Below are 15,085 nucleotides of genomic sequence, written 5' to 3' on the forward strand. Positions count from 1 at the left end.
GATCGTGGAATCAAGCCCCATATGGGGCCCCACGCTCAGCACAGAGTCTGCTTGAGATTCTCGTCTCTGTCCTCCTCCCACTCACATATACTCTCTCCTCTCTCTCTCTCTCTCTCTCGCTCACTCATTCAAATAAATAAATAAATACAATCTTTAAAAAAAATATCCATCCACAAGGTGCTCCTGGGTAACTTAATCAGTTAGGCATCTATTAATTTCAACTCAGGTCATGATCTCAGAGTTGTGATCACAGGGTCTGAGACTAAGCCCAGGGTAGGGCTCTAAGCTGGGCATGCAGCCTGCTTAAGATTCTCTCTTCCTCTCCCTCTACCCCCTCCCCTACTCACGCATGCATGTGCGCGCTCTGCAATAAAAGAAAAAAGATCCATTCATAGAAGCAACAAACACTAGAAGGTACTTAGGAATAAGTCTAATAGATAAAATGCAAAAGCTTTATGAAGGTTATAAAACATTACTTATGTTTATAAAGGAAAATGTGAATAAATACAAAAACGTAGTATTTTCAGGGCACCTGGGTGCCTCGATCGGTTAAGTAGCCAACTCTTGATCTCCACTCAGGTCATCATTTCAGAGTCCTGGGATCAAGCCCCATGTCAGGCTCCTTGCTCAGCAGGAAATCTGCTTAAGGATTTTCTCTCCCCCTCTTCCTTTGCCCCTCCCCCCTGGTTCACACCCTCTCGCACATGCACATTCTCTTTTCCTCTAGAATAAATCATTTAAATAAATAATAAATAAATCATTTTTAAAATAAAATTAAAATTAAAATTCACATTAAAAGTAAAGATCTTGGGGCGCCTGGGTGGCTCAGTGGGTTAAGCCGCTGCCTTCGGCTCAGGTCATGATCTCAGAGTCCTGGGATCGAGTCCCGCATCGGGCTCTCTGCTCAGCGGAGAGCCTGCTTCCCTCTCTCTCTCTCTTCCTGCCTCTCCATCTACTTGTGATTTCTCTCTGTCAAATAAATAAATAAAATCTTTAAAAAAAAAAAAAAAAAAAAGTAAAGATCTATATCTGAAACTAATATAGCACTGAATGTCCATTATACTTCAATTTTTTGAAAAAGTAAGAGAAAAGGTTTAAGAATACAGCAAATAAAGCACACAGGGGCAAAATCTGTCTTAATAGCTATAAAGACTTACTTTAAAGCAATATAAATTCGATGTGTTGCTATTAGCACCAGAGTAAATATAAATTAATAGAACAGAGTAAGGAGTTAAAAACAGAGAGTGTGATGTTATGGCACTTGGTATATAGAAGTGGTACTGCAGATCAGTGGGGAAAGAATGGACTGTCCTACAAACGATGATGAGGCACCTGATTATTTAAATTGTGAATAAAAAAATTAGACCAGGTTCATCCCATACATAAGATCAATTCTAGGTAAATAAAGATCAAAATGTGAAAAGCAAAACTTTAAAACTTTTAGAAGAATTTAGGAGTACTATATGCCACGAAAGATATCAAAAACAAGCTGAAAGGGGGCACCTGGGTGGCTCAGTCAGTTAAGAGTATGCCTTCAGCTCAGGTCATGATGGGATCGAGCCCCACACCAGGCTCCTTGCTCAGCAAGAAGCCTGCTTCTCCCTCCCTCTGCCTGCTGCTCCCCCTGCTTGTCCTCTTTATTTCTCTCAAATAAATAAATAATAAAACCTTTTTTTTTAATTTAAAAAAAAAAAGAAACAAAAGAAACAAATAAGCTGAAAAGACAAGTTACAGACTGGAAGATTTCTGCAACACAAACTGACAAAGAATTGGAATCCATAACGTATTAGAAGAACACTAAAAAATCACTGAGAACAGACAATCAAATAGGAAAATAGCCAAGAACAAGTCACAGAACACACATATTAGAAAATGCTCTACCTCACCAGAAGTACGAGCAACAGAGAATAAAACAAAGTTTCATAACCAACAGATTAGCAAGACCAGAAAGTCTTTAAAAAGCAAGGATTGATAAGGACATGGAAAAACAGGAAGTTTAATGCACTACTGTGGGGGTGTAATTTAATAGAAGCATTTTGGAGATAAACTTGGCAATTTCCAGTAAAACTGAAAATGTGTGTATCATATTACTTAACAAATTCACTGGAGTAGGGCTTATCAAACAGCAGTTCATAACCCACTGGATTATAAAATAAAATTAATGAATCTAGATCAGCACTTGTACATATGTTCAGGAAACATACATACAATATAGAGGGAAAACATCAGAATATAAAGCATGTCCAAGGTTAAGAACGGTCTCTAAGTTTTTGCTCCAGTTAAATTATTATGTGTATATGGATGGGTATTACACTGGATTTAAAATATATTTCTTACTATAAATTGCCATAAAAAAGGTTTGAAAGTCACTGCCCAAGAAGTATTCTTGCAAAAGGATACACAAAAAAGTCATTTACAGAGATGTTCACAATAACAGTGTGTTGTTTATTTTTTAAATTTATTACTCTTTTTAGTAATCTTTACACTAACATGGGGCTTGAACTCATGACCCTAAGATCAAGAGTGGCACACTCTTCTGACTGAGCTAACCAAGCACCCCAGCAACATTAAGTTTAAAGCAGAAAAACTGGAGGGGAGCCTGGCTGGCTCAGTAGAGAGCATGGGATTCTTAACCTCCAGGTTATTAGTTCAAACCCTACACTGGGCCTGGAGCTTACTTTAAAAATAAAGTGAAAAACTGGAATCTAAATGTCTATCAGTAGGAGAGTAGATAAATGAAATATGATATATTCCTTTTTTTTTAATATGGTATATTCATACAACAGAACTCTATACAGAAGTTAGGAGGAGTATCTTATATATCAGTATGCATGAATCACACAAACACAAGCTAAAGGAACAAACAATGTAATAAAACATCTTCATTTTTAAACGAAGTGATTTTAAATAAAGTGATTCTAACTATTACTTATAAATACATATATATAGTTAAAATGTAAAAACATGGACAGAAAGGATACAACCAACTTCGGGATGCTGGTTGCCTCTATGGAACACAGAAGGGGAACTGAATCGGTAAGGTATAAAAGACACTTGGATTAAATCAGAAATGTTTTATAGCCTTAATTCTTTAACATAAATATAATAAAACAAAAATGTCATTTATTCTGAGTGGCATTAATTTATTAATAAATCTTATTATTAAATTTTACATACTAATTTATTAATATTCACTAATATTTATTCTGAGAGATAACTATACAGATTATTTTATGGCTAGCTGTACTTCTTTACTTTTTCTAAATTTTAATTTTTTTCCACATTTGAAAAGAATTCTTCCCTTGATTAAGCTGCCTTAAAAAGAGCTGAGAGAAAACAAAAAAGGGAAATAATCACAGATAATACAAACAGCCTAAAACAACAAGGTATTTAAAAGGTCTACAATTCATTTATCAAATCTATCCCCAAAAGGCAGCAGAGACATTTCCTGCCCCAACCAACATTTCCCTGCTTCTCTTTTCCCCTCTCTTCTCTTCCTACGCCCCAGGAACTGGTCAGTCTATTTTGAGGAAACTCCCCAAAAGGACTACACTCAGAAATGCTTGAATTCTGAAACCCCCACCTTTACCTTAAACATTAACAAATGACCACAATTGTAGGACATTCTCAACAACCATCATTTTACAGTTGGTAAGGAAGGCCTTTCTCCACATATTCTACTACCTGATTCTCAGAAAAACTCTGAGGTTGATATTACTACTATCCACACATTTACGGATGAAGCTGAACCTCAAAGTGGGAATTACCACCCAGAGGTTACAAGTCAATGACAAGTCAGAGGATTACAAGCCCTCGGCCTCTACATTTAATCACCATACAGAATGATGACTAAATTTCAACCACAACACACACCCAGAAAACAGAAGGAGTTGTTCACAACACACAAACTATTCCAATCTAACCCCTTCCCTTCATGCTTCTATCCCTGATCTACCCTCTCTTCTTCCAGACAGGGAGCCAAGAGCAAGAAAGCTGCCACTTTTAACTCTTCCCTGCCTTGTAGCCATCCATGCTTCTTTTTCCCATCACTCCTTCTCGGAACAGGCAGAAAGGGGAAACGAGTATTAACAAGTAGACACGGAATGGTCTCCATGACAGACGGATCCCAGCACCAAAAAGAAAGGACATTTCCATGTCTCTAGGCTTATGTCTCCTACCTTCCAAGAGTCAGGGAGCAGGAAAACACTACAGAAAAGCACAGGCTACCCCTCTTTATCAATGCTAGCAAAAATCCTTTACTGAAGGAATTAACAGAAAAATACAAAAGTACCAGTTTTTTAATCGGTCCCGGGCTTCCAACTGGGCTCCCACTTCAAAGCTGATTCCTCGTCTGTTAGGTGGATGCTTTGTCATTTTCAGTCATCAGCGGGGCTGCCTTTATTCTCCTGAAAAAGCCAATTAAATATTTATGAAACTTAGGCAAAGTCTGCCCAGAGTGTAGCATCAGTCACTACACATAAAAGACAAACAGGAATTATTCAAAACAAAAAGCTCCAGAAACCCTGCCAGTGGCTATTTCCAAGCCTGCTCTCATCCTAACACAGGTGTGCCCTCCACTGTCTGTCTCCTCCTTCTCTATTATGTGGTGTCCTGTAGTTCCAGAAATCCTGAGGAGACCTGCACTCAACAATGCTGACCAAGGACTCATTTAAAGGGGAACACCTCAGAACTCCAAAAAAAACCCAACTGCTTTTCCAGGTTAAATACAATCATTTGCTAATGCATTCAACAAGTATCTGCTGAGAGACTAGAAAAAAACGGTCAAGACCAAAAAAGACACAGTTTCCTGTCCTCATGAAGACTCCAGTCCACTGAAGGAAGACAAAACTGTAGACAGTAAACAGAAGAATAACTACAAGTTGCAACTCCTATGAATTTTAATATAAAAGAAGTAAATAAAAGCTGAGATACTGATTTCTGGCCCTATTTGGAAGGCTAGACAAGGAGGAACTATACTTTCTTTGTTCTATGTATATTTTCTGCCTCTTCTTGAGTTCATTCTGACAATTTATATTTTCCTAAGTAATTCTTTATCAATTCTTTGGATCCTGGGACTGGTGGTCATTTTCTATATGAATAAAATTTATCTTTAGGCACCAGAGGTGGTTCTAATAGAAATGTAGCACTCTGAGCTCTTGGAGCACTTAAGCAGGCCACATTCTCAGAGCAGGCAACCTCAAACTGCATTTTCCACTGCTAAACTTTGGGTCTCAAAAGTTTATACTGCCCAAGCAACATCAGAGCACTACCGAGACAACATCTGCCTCACACCAGAAACAATCTTTGTAATGGACTGACAGGCGCCCCTACATTTTAGAAAGAATTTGTTTGCAGTACATTACATGAAAAGGCAGGATTCTAAATTACATCACTTTGTGCTCACATTAAAACTCATGTATGGGGGCGCCTGGATGGCTCAGTCAGTTAGGCGTCTGCCTTGGGCTCAGGTCATGATCCCAGGGTCCTGGGACTGAGCCCCATGTCAGGTTCCCTGCTCAGCAGGAGGTCTGCTTCCCCCTCTGCCTGCCGCTCCCCCTGCTTGTGTGCTCTGTCAAATGAATAAAATCTTTAATAAATAAGTAAATACATACATATATACATCTCATGTATGTTTGGGACACCTGAGTAGCTCAGCCAATTAAGCATTCAGCTCTTGGTTTCAGCTCAGGTCATGATCACAGGGTGCTGGGATCAAGTCCCATGTTGGGCTCCCCCTCTCTATGCCCCTCTCCCTGCTTGTGCACATACTATCTATCTAAAATAAATTAAATAAATCTTTAAAACTCATGTGTGTTTAGGTGCACCTGGGTGACTCAGTCAGTTAAGCACCAGACTCTTGATTTTGGCTGAGGTCATAACTTCAGGGTCATGAGATCCAGCCCCACATCAGGCTCAGCACTGGTGGAGCCCACTTAAGATTCTCTGTCCCTCTGCCCCTCCCCCCTCTCAGCACTCTTTCTCTTTCTCCCTCTCTCGCTCTTTCAAATAAGTAAAATATTTTTTAAAAAGGCTGGTAGGTGGGGGGCCTGGGTGCCTCAGTTGGTTAAGCCGCTGCCTCCGGCTCAGGTAATGATCTCAGGGTCCTGGGATCGAGCCCCGCATTGGGCTCTGTGCTCAGCAGGGAGCCTGCTTCCTCCTCTCTCTCTGCCTGCCTCTCTGCCTGCTTGTCATCTCTCTCTGTCAAATAAATAAATAAAATCTTAAATTTAAAAAAAAAAGGCTGGTAGGAAAAAACAGGTTGTAGGTGATTGTTCTTTTCCTTTATTAATTTTTTTAAGTGATCTCTACATTCAACATGGGACTTGAAATCACAAACCTGAGATCAAGAGTCACATGCTCTACCAACTGAGTCAGCCAGGTGCCCCTGTACTTTTCCTTTTAAACAGTTTCACAGGGACACCTGGGTGGCTCAGTTAGTTAAGTGTCCGCTTTCAGCTCAGGTCATGATCCCAGGGTCCTAGGACCAAGTCCCATGTCAGGCTCTTTGCTCAGCAGGGAGCCTGCTTCTCCCTCTGCCTGCTGCTCCCCCTGCTTGTGCTCTCTCTCCCTCTCAAATAAATAAAATCTTTTTAAAAATAAATAAATAAATAAAGTTTCATAAATTTGAAGATTTTCACAATGGAAATTTTCTATAAGAAGAAAAAAAGAACCATGTAATTTGAAAGCTGAGCTACCCATTACATAACCAATTTGGAAGGGCTGATCCCAGGGAACACACACTTCAAATGAAGGCAGAAATGGTTGACAGTCGAATACTAAGGAACTGAAACATTCTAAGAAACTGGAAAGCTATTATGTTAAGAGTGTTTCCAGTATAAGGACCCTAGGAATGGGAGAGTCAGAGGTCTAGCTGACTTTACCCTTTACACTCTCAAGGAAAATGAGGTATCTGGGACGCCTGGGTGGCTCAGTTGGTTGGGCAGCTCAGGTCATGATCCCAGCGTCCTGGGATGGAGTCCTTGCTCAGCGGGGAGCCTGCTTCTCCCTCTGCCTCTGCCTGCCACTCTGTCTGCCTGTGCTCGCTCTCTCCCCCTCTCTCTCTGATAAATAAATTTAAAAAAATCTTTAAAAAAAAAAAAAAGAAAGAAAGAAAATGAGGTATCAAATCTGATAAGTAAATCCAATCAGTCTAAGTTTTCATTTTGGGCATGGTAGCTCAGTCATTAAGTATCTGCCTTCAACTTAGGTCATGATCCCAGCAACATGGGATCAAGCCCCCCTGCTCAGCAGGGAGCCTGCTTCTCCCTCTCCAGGTCCCCTAGCTTGTGTTCCCTCTCTCATTCAGTAAAATAAATAAATAATCTTTTTTTAAAAGTTTTAATTTTGGCTTGACTGACAAATACCACCTCAAATTATCTATCTTTTTATCTCTGACTTCATGCATAAGTAATATACAGATTTATAGTTTGGCCTCCTAGATTATATGAAAAAGTAATGCCAGAGCTGCCTAGCTGGCACAGTCAGTAGAGCATACAACTCTTGATCTTGGGATTGTAAATTCCAGCCCCAAACTGGGTATAGAGATTACTTAAAAATTAAAAAATCAAAAAAAAAAAAAAAAAAAAAGTGATGCCAAACAAGAAGAAAGGCAGAGTGGCAATGAACACTCACTAAGCTCCCACTATTTGTCAGACTTTATGTAGGGAAACAGCTCACTTTTATAGAGACTATGTATATAATGTAATAGGACTAAATGCTTGGCCTTGAATCCCCAGATCCACCCCATACTAGCTGAATGAATTTGGGTAAATTACTTAACACCTCTGAATTTGTCTCCTCTCCTTAAAAGGGGTTAAAGTGGTGATAACAATGGGTGTGAGGATTAAATGAGATAATCCATTTAAGGAGCAAAGGACTGGTGCAAAGTAAGGAGTATAAAGGAGTTATTAGCTGCTAATAATTCTATTATCACAAATGAGGAAATTATGCTTAAAGTAATTTGGCTAGGGTTCAGGTGCTAAGTGACAAGCCCCAGAACAAAAGCTCAGGTCTGCTTGATTTCTAAATTAATTCCTTCACCACACGAATTCTCCCCATGTACTCTAGCAGACCTTCCATTAAAATATGGGAGTGTGGAAGGCAGTAATTGAATGAAGATGAGCAGATCATTCCCAAGAGCTCAAAGGAAAGAAAGAAACAATTCCTCTTAAGACTGAATTGTCAGAAGGTTTTCCTTACCATGAACTAAACTAAAGCCTGTTTCATTCTAACTCTGACCCACTTGTTTTAAGTTTCACTTTGGTATTGATGAGGGAGCAGAAGACTAGCTGAAGACAAAGAATAAGCTAACACCCTGCAACCTCTCCCCTCACCCCCACTCCTGGGTGGAGTTAAGCCTACCACTCTTCCAGGAAGCTCCCAGCTATCTTAATGTTAACGGGAAGGAAAAACCACCATAGCTTGAAATTAGCAAGGCCTCCGGAGCATAGGAAAGTCATCTTGGACATCTTCCTTTTTCCTTGCCTCCCCCAACTCCAAGTATATAATCAGCCACCCCTTACAACCCTAGTGCAGCAGCTCTTCCTGCCCATGGATCCTGTCCCCATTCTTTTTAAAAAAACACCATTTTGCATCAAGGACATCTCAAGAATCTTTCTTGGCCATGACTCCAGACCTCAACCCAGCAAACCTCTCACCTAAATTCCTACACTACATCCATACCACAACAAATAAGAAGAAGGATTAATCTGACTTTTGTGTCCCATTCCCAAACCTTCCCTCTTCTCCTCTGGGGTGGCAGCATTTGTTTTTTTATTTCACATTAAATCATTCAACAATTCCTTAGTAAGTACTATCGGTATTGCATTGTGCTGAAATTTAGGAATAAGAAATCCAATTTAGTCCCTGCTACAGTCCACCCAGAAAGACACACACAAACACTGGAAAGAGATGAACAAACTCTAACAAGGGGCAAGGGGGATGACACCCAAGAAATTATCTAAAAGTCTCAATTTAATTTTGTTGTTAAATTTTTAAGCAAGCTTGGGCACCTGGGTGGCTCAGTGGGTTAAGCCGCTGCCTTCAGCTCAGGTCATGATCTCAGGGTCCTGGGATCGAGTCCCGCATCGGGCTCTCTGCTCAGCAGGGAGCCTGCTTCCTCCTCTCTCTCTCTGCCTGCCTCTCTGCCTACTTGTGATCTCTCTCTGTCAAATAAATAAATAAAATCTTAAAAAAAAAAAAATTTTTAAGCAAGCTCTACACCCAACAGAGGGCTTGAAATCACAACCCTGAGATCGTTAAGTTATATGCTCTATGGACTTAGGCAGCCAGGCACCACAAAGTCTCAAGTTAATGTGACAACAACACTAACAAATAAAAAAGAGTTCAAGACAGATGCAGGAACTAAAAAAAAAAAAAGTTACCTAAGAAGTACCTTTTTTTTTTAACTTCTCACATTTAGGTTTTGTTTTTGTTTTTTTTTTTAAGACTTTATTTATTTGACAGAGATCACAAGTAGGCAGAGAGGCAGGCAGAGAGAGAAGAAGGAAGCAGGCTCCATACTGAGCAGAGAGCCCCATGTGGGGCTCGATCCCAGGACCTGAGCCTGAGCCACCCAGGCACCCCACTGAGCCACCCAGATGCCCCACATTTAGTTTTAAACACAGATTGTTCTTAAGATACAAAAGGACCAAGATTCTATAGCTTTCAACTTATCCATTCTTCAGGGCCTTAGCTTATTCTTCCAAAAATCTCCAGCTTCCAGAATTAGGAGTTAAAGGGAATATGTTCAATAAGGACATGGAGGAAAACTAACAGAAAAAAATCTTATGCAATCTGTATTTATATAGGATTCCATTTTAAAGACCTTGACAGACCTTTAAATTGCTCCTTTACACTTAAATTTCCCTCTAATGGGAATCCAGTGCCACAAAGGACACATAAAGCCTTATTTCCTTAAATACAGTACTCATAGTCAACATTCCTGTTATCAATAATAATGAAAGCTTTAGTGTATGCTGTGTAATACTGTTTAAAAGGCACTTTCAGAAACGGGAAATAGCTACAACGCATATGACAAGGAGCTAACTTCCTATATTAACAAAAAGTACATACACACCAAGAACAAAAAAGACAACTTACTTAAAAGTGGGAAAAGTATAAGAAATAATAAAGTATTGGGGAGCAGTAGATAAAATGAAGGTGTAATAGCATATTATATTCCATCTATATAAAGTCACCCTAAATTAAAGAAAATATAAATCAAAATAACAATTTTTCAGTTCTAAGGCAAAAAATTTGAAGGGGGGATAACCAGCGTTTACAAGGATGAGAAGAAAAAAGCATCCTTATGCATAGCTGGTAGAAGCATTAATTGGAAAAGCTTTTCTAGAGGCAACTTGGCACTATCTACAAAAATACACATGGGGTCCTGGCTGGCTCAGTTGGAAGAGCATGTGACTCTTGATCCCAGGGTCATGAGTTCAATCCCCATGTTTGGAATAGAAACTGCTTAAACAAAAAATACACCTATCTGCAACCCAGCAGTCCCACTGCCAGTAACCTACCCTACAGATACATTCCCCAAAGTCTGTCAAATTACCTGTAACATGATCAATATAGTTCTGCAATTTCTGCAGCTAATATGTCCATCATAAGAGGCCTTGTTAAATGAATTATGGTTCATCTATACAACAGAATGTGGTACAGCCATTAAAAGGAATAATGGTAAGATTTTAATTTTGGATTACTTCTTTATTATTCTTTATTACTTCTTTGTATTTTTAAAAAATATTATTTAAATATACAAAAGTCCTTGGGGTGCCTGGGTGGTTCAGTGGGTTAAGCCGCTGCCTTCGGCTCGGGTCATGATCTCAGGGTCCTGGGATCGAGGCCCGCATCGGGCTCTCTGCTCAGCGAGGAGCCTGCTTCCCTCTCTCTCTCTCTGCCTGCCTCTCTGTCTACTTGTGATCTCTCTCTGTCAAATAAATAAATAAAATCTTTTAAAAAAAATTTAAAAAATAAATAAATATACAAAAGTCCTTTCATTCATACACTGTCTTATCAGATCTTCAAAACTGCCAAGTGATCTAGTGAGAACTATATATGATGTTCCTATGGCACAGAAAGAAAACTGAGGTGCAAAGAAGCTAGCAACTTCAGAGGTCCTCCGAAGCAGGAGACATCCCTGGATGCCTGGGTGGCAGAGTCAGTTAATTGCCTGCCTTTGGTTCAGGTCATATAATCCCAGGGTCCAGGAATGTAGTCCCGCCTTGGGCTCCTTGCTCAGCAGGAAGCCTGCTTTTCCTTCTGCTTCGGTCCCCCTTCTTGGGCTCACGTGCGCACGCTCTCTCTGTGACTTTCTCTCTCTCTCTCTCTCTGACAAATAAATAAATAAATAATCTTAAAAAAAGAAAAAAAATCAGGAAAGATCCCTCTTATAACAGGATTCTCCCAGAGATACACAAAACCCCTTCTCAAAAGGCCCTTCTTCTCTCCCCTACCAAAGCTGTTACTATGCTTATTATATTCATGCCTTTAGATATAAACATAATTTGAATATAAGCAGGAAGATTAAATAATTGGATGCTTTTCAAATGTTGTGTCAGAATTCTCACACCATTACATAACAAGCAGAAATATTTAATTTTTTTAGAAAAGACAAAACCTAAGATGGGCCCAACTGTAAGGAAACTGAACATTTCAACCACTGCCTAGGGCCCTGACCATGGCCCTCTTTTTTTATTACTTCAATCTGCAAGCAAGGAACAAGCTATAAAACTGCTTATACACTTGGACTCAGTAACTTCAACATGAAGATTACTAACCCAGGATAAAAATAAGTCATTTGTTAAAATAAAAAAAAATAAAAAAAATAAAAAACCCACAATAGCTCTTTAGATAAAACTCTGGAGAAACTAGACATAGTTCATAGTTCATATGTTTAAAAACAAGAAAGTAAGGATGCCTGGATGGCTCAGTTGGTTAGATGACTGCCTTCGGGTCAGGTTATGATCTCAGAGTCCTGAGATTGAGTCTCGAATCGGGCTCCCTACTTAGCAGGGAGCTTGCTTCTTCCTCTTCCACTCTCCCTGCTTGACCTCTTTCTCTCTCTCTGTCAAATAAATAAATAAAATCTTTAAAAAAAAAAGAGAGAGAGAGAGAGAGAGAGAGAGAATATTGGGGCACCTAGGGGCTCAGTTGGTTAAGCCTCTGACTTGGTTTGGGCTCAGGTCATGATCTCAGGGTCATGAAATCAAGTCTCCTTGGCATTTTCCTCCCTCTCTCTCCCTACCCCCCCCCCACTTCTGCTCTCTCTCAAACAAAAAACAAACAAAATCCAAGAGAATATTTAAATAAAACCTAATGTAGTGGGTTCCCTAAGCTCCATTAGGGAAAGGAATGACGATGCTCAAAAGATGCATAATAAATGAAGGAAAAAATAAAATGGCAAGGATGTGAACTAACTTTACAAAAGAACAGATAGAAAATATCCTTGAGCACACTAATAATACCTACGTAAAAAACATTTATAATGATAATTATAATAGTTAACTCTACACATATTAAGTCATGTAATCCTTATAGCAACTACAGAAGTAGCTATCATTATTAATTCTCACTGTAAAAATGAGGAACAGAGGAACAAAGGAATGCTAGGGATATCCTAGAACACCCATATATTAAGAGGCTGTGTCATGATTGAGCCATAAGCCCTATGGTTCCAGATTCTCAACCACTACCACATATTTGTTTATGAGCTACATCTTCGGTTTCTGTTTCTTAACTTATCAAATGAGAATTAATAATGGCACCTATTGGGGGCGATTGGGGGTGGCTCAGTGGGTTAAAGCCTCTGCTTTCAGCTCAGGTCATGGTCCCCGGGTCCTGGGATCAAGCCCCGCATAGGCCTCTCTGCTTAGCGGGGAGCCTGCTTCCTCCTCTCTCTCTCTCTCTCTCTCTGCCTGCCTCTCTGCCTACTTGTGATCTCTGCCTGTCAAGTAAGTAAATAAAATCTTTAAAAAATAATGAATAAATAAATAAATAAATAAATAATGGCACCTATGCTGGATGCTTTAAGGATTAGGTGAGAAAGATGTGCAAAGTCCCTATTTGTAGGAACACAAAGTAGGTACTCAAAAAAATGGCAGCAGCATTTCCCTAATTCATAATACACTTACAGTTTATGTTGTCCTGACAAGGACTCTGGGTTTTATTTTGGGAGAGGTGAAAGAGTACTGTAGCCATGGTAACTGGAGGTCCTGCCCTCAGCAACCCCATTGTGTTCAAGGAGAAGGAACTGAGGGCTCAAAGTAATAAACAATTAAAGTGATAGATGGGTATATAGAACAAGATCTTTTAACGAGTCAGCTGAGACAGAATCAGGGGAAAATAAACCCAGGGACACTCAAGCAAAGAATGTCAATCACCAGAAACTATGGCACAAGCTTTGTGACAACCTAACAGTGCTTACCAACAGGCTTGCGTTCAACCTCCATTTAATGGTGGTAGTGCCTCTGAAACTTAATGTAACTGCTTTTCAATGGAGGGATACTTCAAGCAAAACACCAGCTTCGATCTTTATGTCTCCTTCATTCGATAATTTTTTTTTTTTAAGATTTAGGGGCGCCTGGGTGGCTCAGTGGGTTAAGCCGCTGCCTTCGGCTCAGGTCATGATCTCAGGGTCCTGGGATCGAGTCCCGCATCGGGCTCTCTGCTCGGCAGGGAGCCTGCTTTCTCCTCTCTCTCTCTCTGCCTGCCTCTCTGCCTACTTGTAATCTCTCTCTGTCAAATAAATAAATAAAATCTTTAAAAAAAAAAAAAAAAAAAGATTTCATTTATTTGAGCAGGGCTGGGGGTGGAGAGAGAAACAGAAGGAGAGGGGAAAAGCAGATTCCATGCTGAGTGCAGAGCCGGACACAGGGCTCCATCCTATCACCCTGAGATCACAACCTGAGCCAACCCACCTACCGACCCAGGTGTCCCTCAGAAAGTATTTCTTGAAAGCGATATGCCGAGTGCTGCAGAGAGATACTGAGAGGACATGACTACCACAACCCTGTTCTCCAGCAAGGAAGGCAGGCAATAAACAAAATACAAAGAAGATAAGCTCTGGCAGGATAAGCACCCTGAGGGAAAACCCAACAAAATAATGTGAACCAGTGACTTAGGAGGACTACTTTAGATAAGGTTGTTACAAAAGGACTCTCCTGAGCTGAGATCTGACAGAGATCTAAATGACCAGGAGACAACCATATAAGTTAAGATCTAGGGGAAAAATTCTAGGCAAAGGCAAAGTCAGGCAAGATGCCTCAGGTGGGAATGAAGTTCCCTCTCCCTCACAGCCCGGTGCAGAGGAGGTAGTGACTTGCCTGCCACCCACAGTGTGGTCCCATAAAAGCATAAACAGTAACAGCAGGTCCAGTGACACCTTACTCTCACAGGAAGAAGTTTCCAAGGGGACTCTGCCAAAGTTCTGTCTTAGAGGACGGTCAGAAATGCTTAGGGATGGGAGCATAGTCGGGTTTTAGACTCAGATTCTCACCAATCCTGGCTCCACTAATTGTCTGGCAGAGTTAAGATGAGAAAAATCACTGAGCCTCTCTCTGTCCATCAACCCCTACCTCCTGGGGTTGTTATGAGGAATAAGTAAGCTAATAGATGCCCAATACTCAGCACAATAAAGACCAAATATTCAGTACTGAAGATAAAATGGTTGTGTAACAGTAGTAGTAGCAGCAGAAAGGACATCAGACACAAAGGACTACATTCTAGTCAATATTATCATGAAATATTAACAGATAGTATCAATATACTAAAAAACATAAGAAACATGTCTCTAGTCCCAGGGAGATGAAAAATTGGTTCAAGTGGGAGCAAGGGCCCCTCCACCAATACCCTGGTTTCCTCAAGGACACATAAGGAAGACTGGATCTCATGCAAAGACCAGTTCCATTTCTCAGGCTCCTCGCAGGTCACCCTGTGAGAGCTGAATTAACCTCTTTTATTTGAAGGGGTTAGGAAGTAAGCAAAGGAGAGGGAGTGAGATTAAGAAAGGAGAAAGGTGGGGCACTGGGGTGGCTCAGTCTGCCTTTGGCTTGGGTCATGATCCCAGGATCCTGGGATA

At 40.2% G+C, this 15,085-nt stretch overlaps 1 protein-coding gene across 4 annotated transcripts in view; it reads right to left on the minus strand.

The window, feature by feature from the left end:
- The window catches only part of PHF20 (PHD finger protein 20), a 148,302-nt gene that overhangs the window by 120,356 nt on the left and 12,861 nt on the right, over window positions 1-15,085 (minus strand). For 3 of the 4 annotated variants that reach the window (XM_059133340.1, XM_059133341.1, XM_059133342.1), the window contains one exon: window positions 4,292-4,406. In XM_059133340.1, the coding sequence (XP_058989323.1) occupies window positions 4,292-4,374 (83 nt within the window). In that variant the 5' untranslated portion in view covers window positions 4,375-4,406. Of the gene's footprint in view, window positions 1-2,981; window positions 3,029-4,291; window positions 4,407-15,085 lie in introns of those variants that run through there. The other variant, XM_059133339.1, reaches the window with a different exon arrangement.

The sequence above is a fragment of the Mustela lutreola genome, chromosome 9 (genome assembly GCF_030435805.1).
Source record: "Mustela lutreola isolate mMusLut2 chromosome 9, mMusLut2.pri, whole genome shotgun sequence".
Taxonomy (NCBI): Eukaryota; Metazoa; Chordata; class Mammalia; order Carnivora; family Mustelidae; genus Mustela; species Mustela lutreola.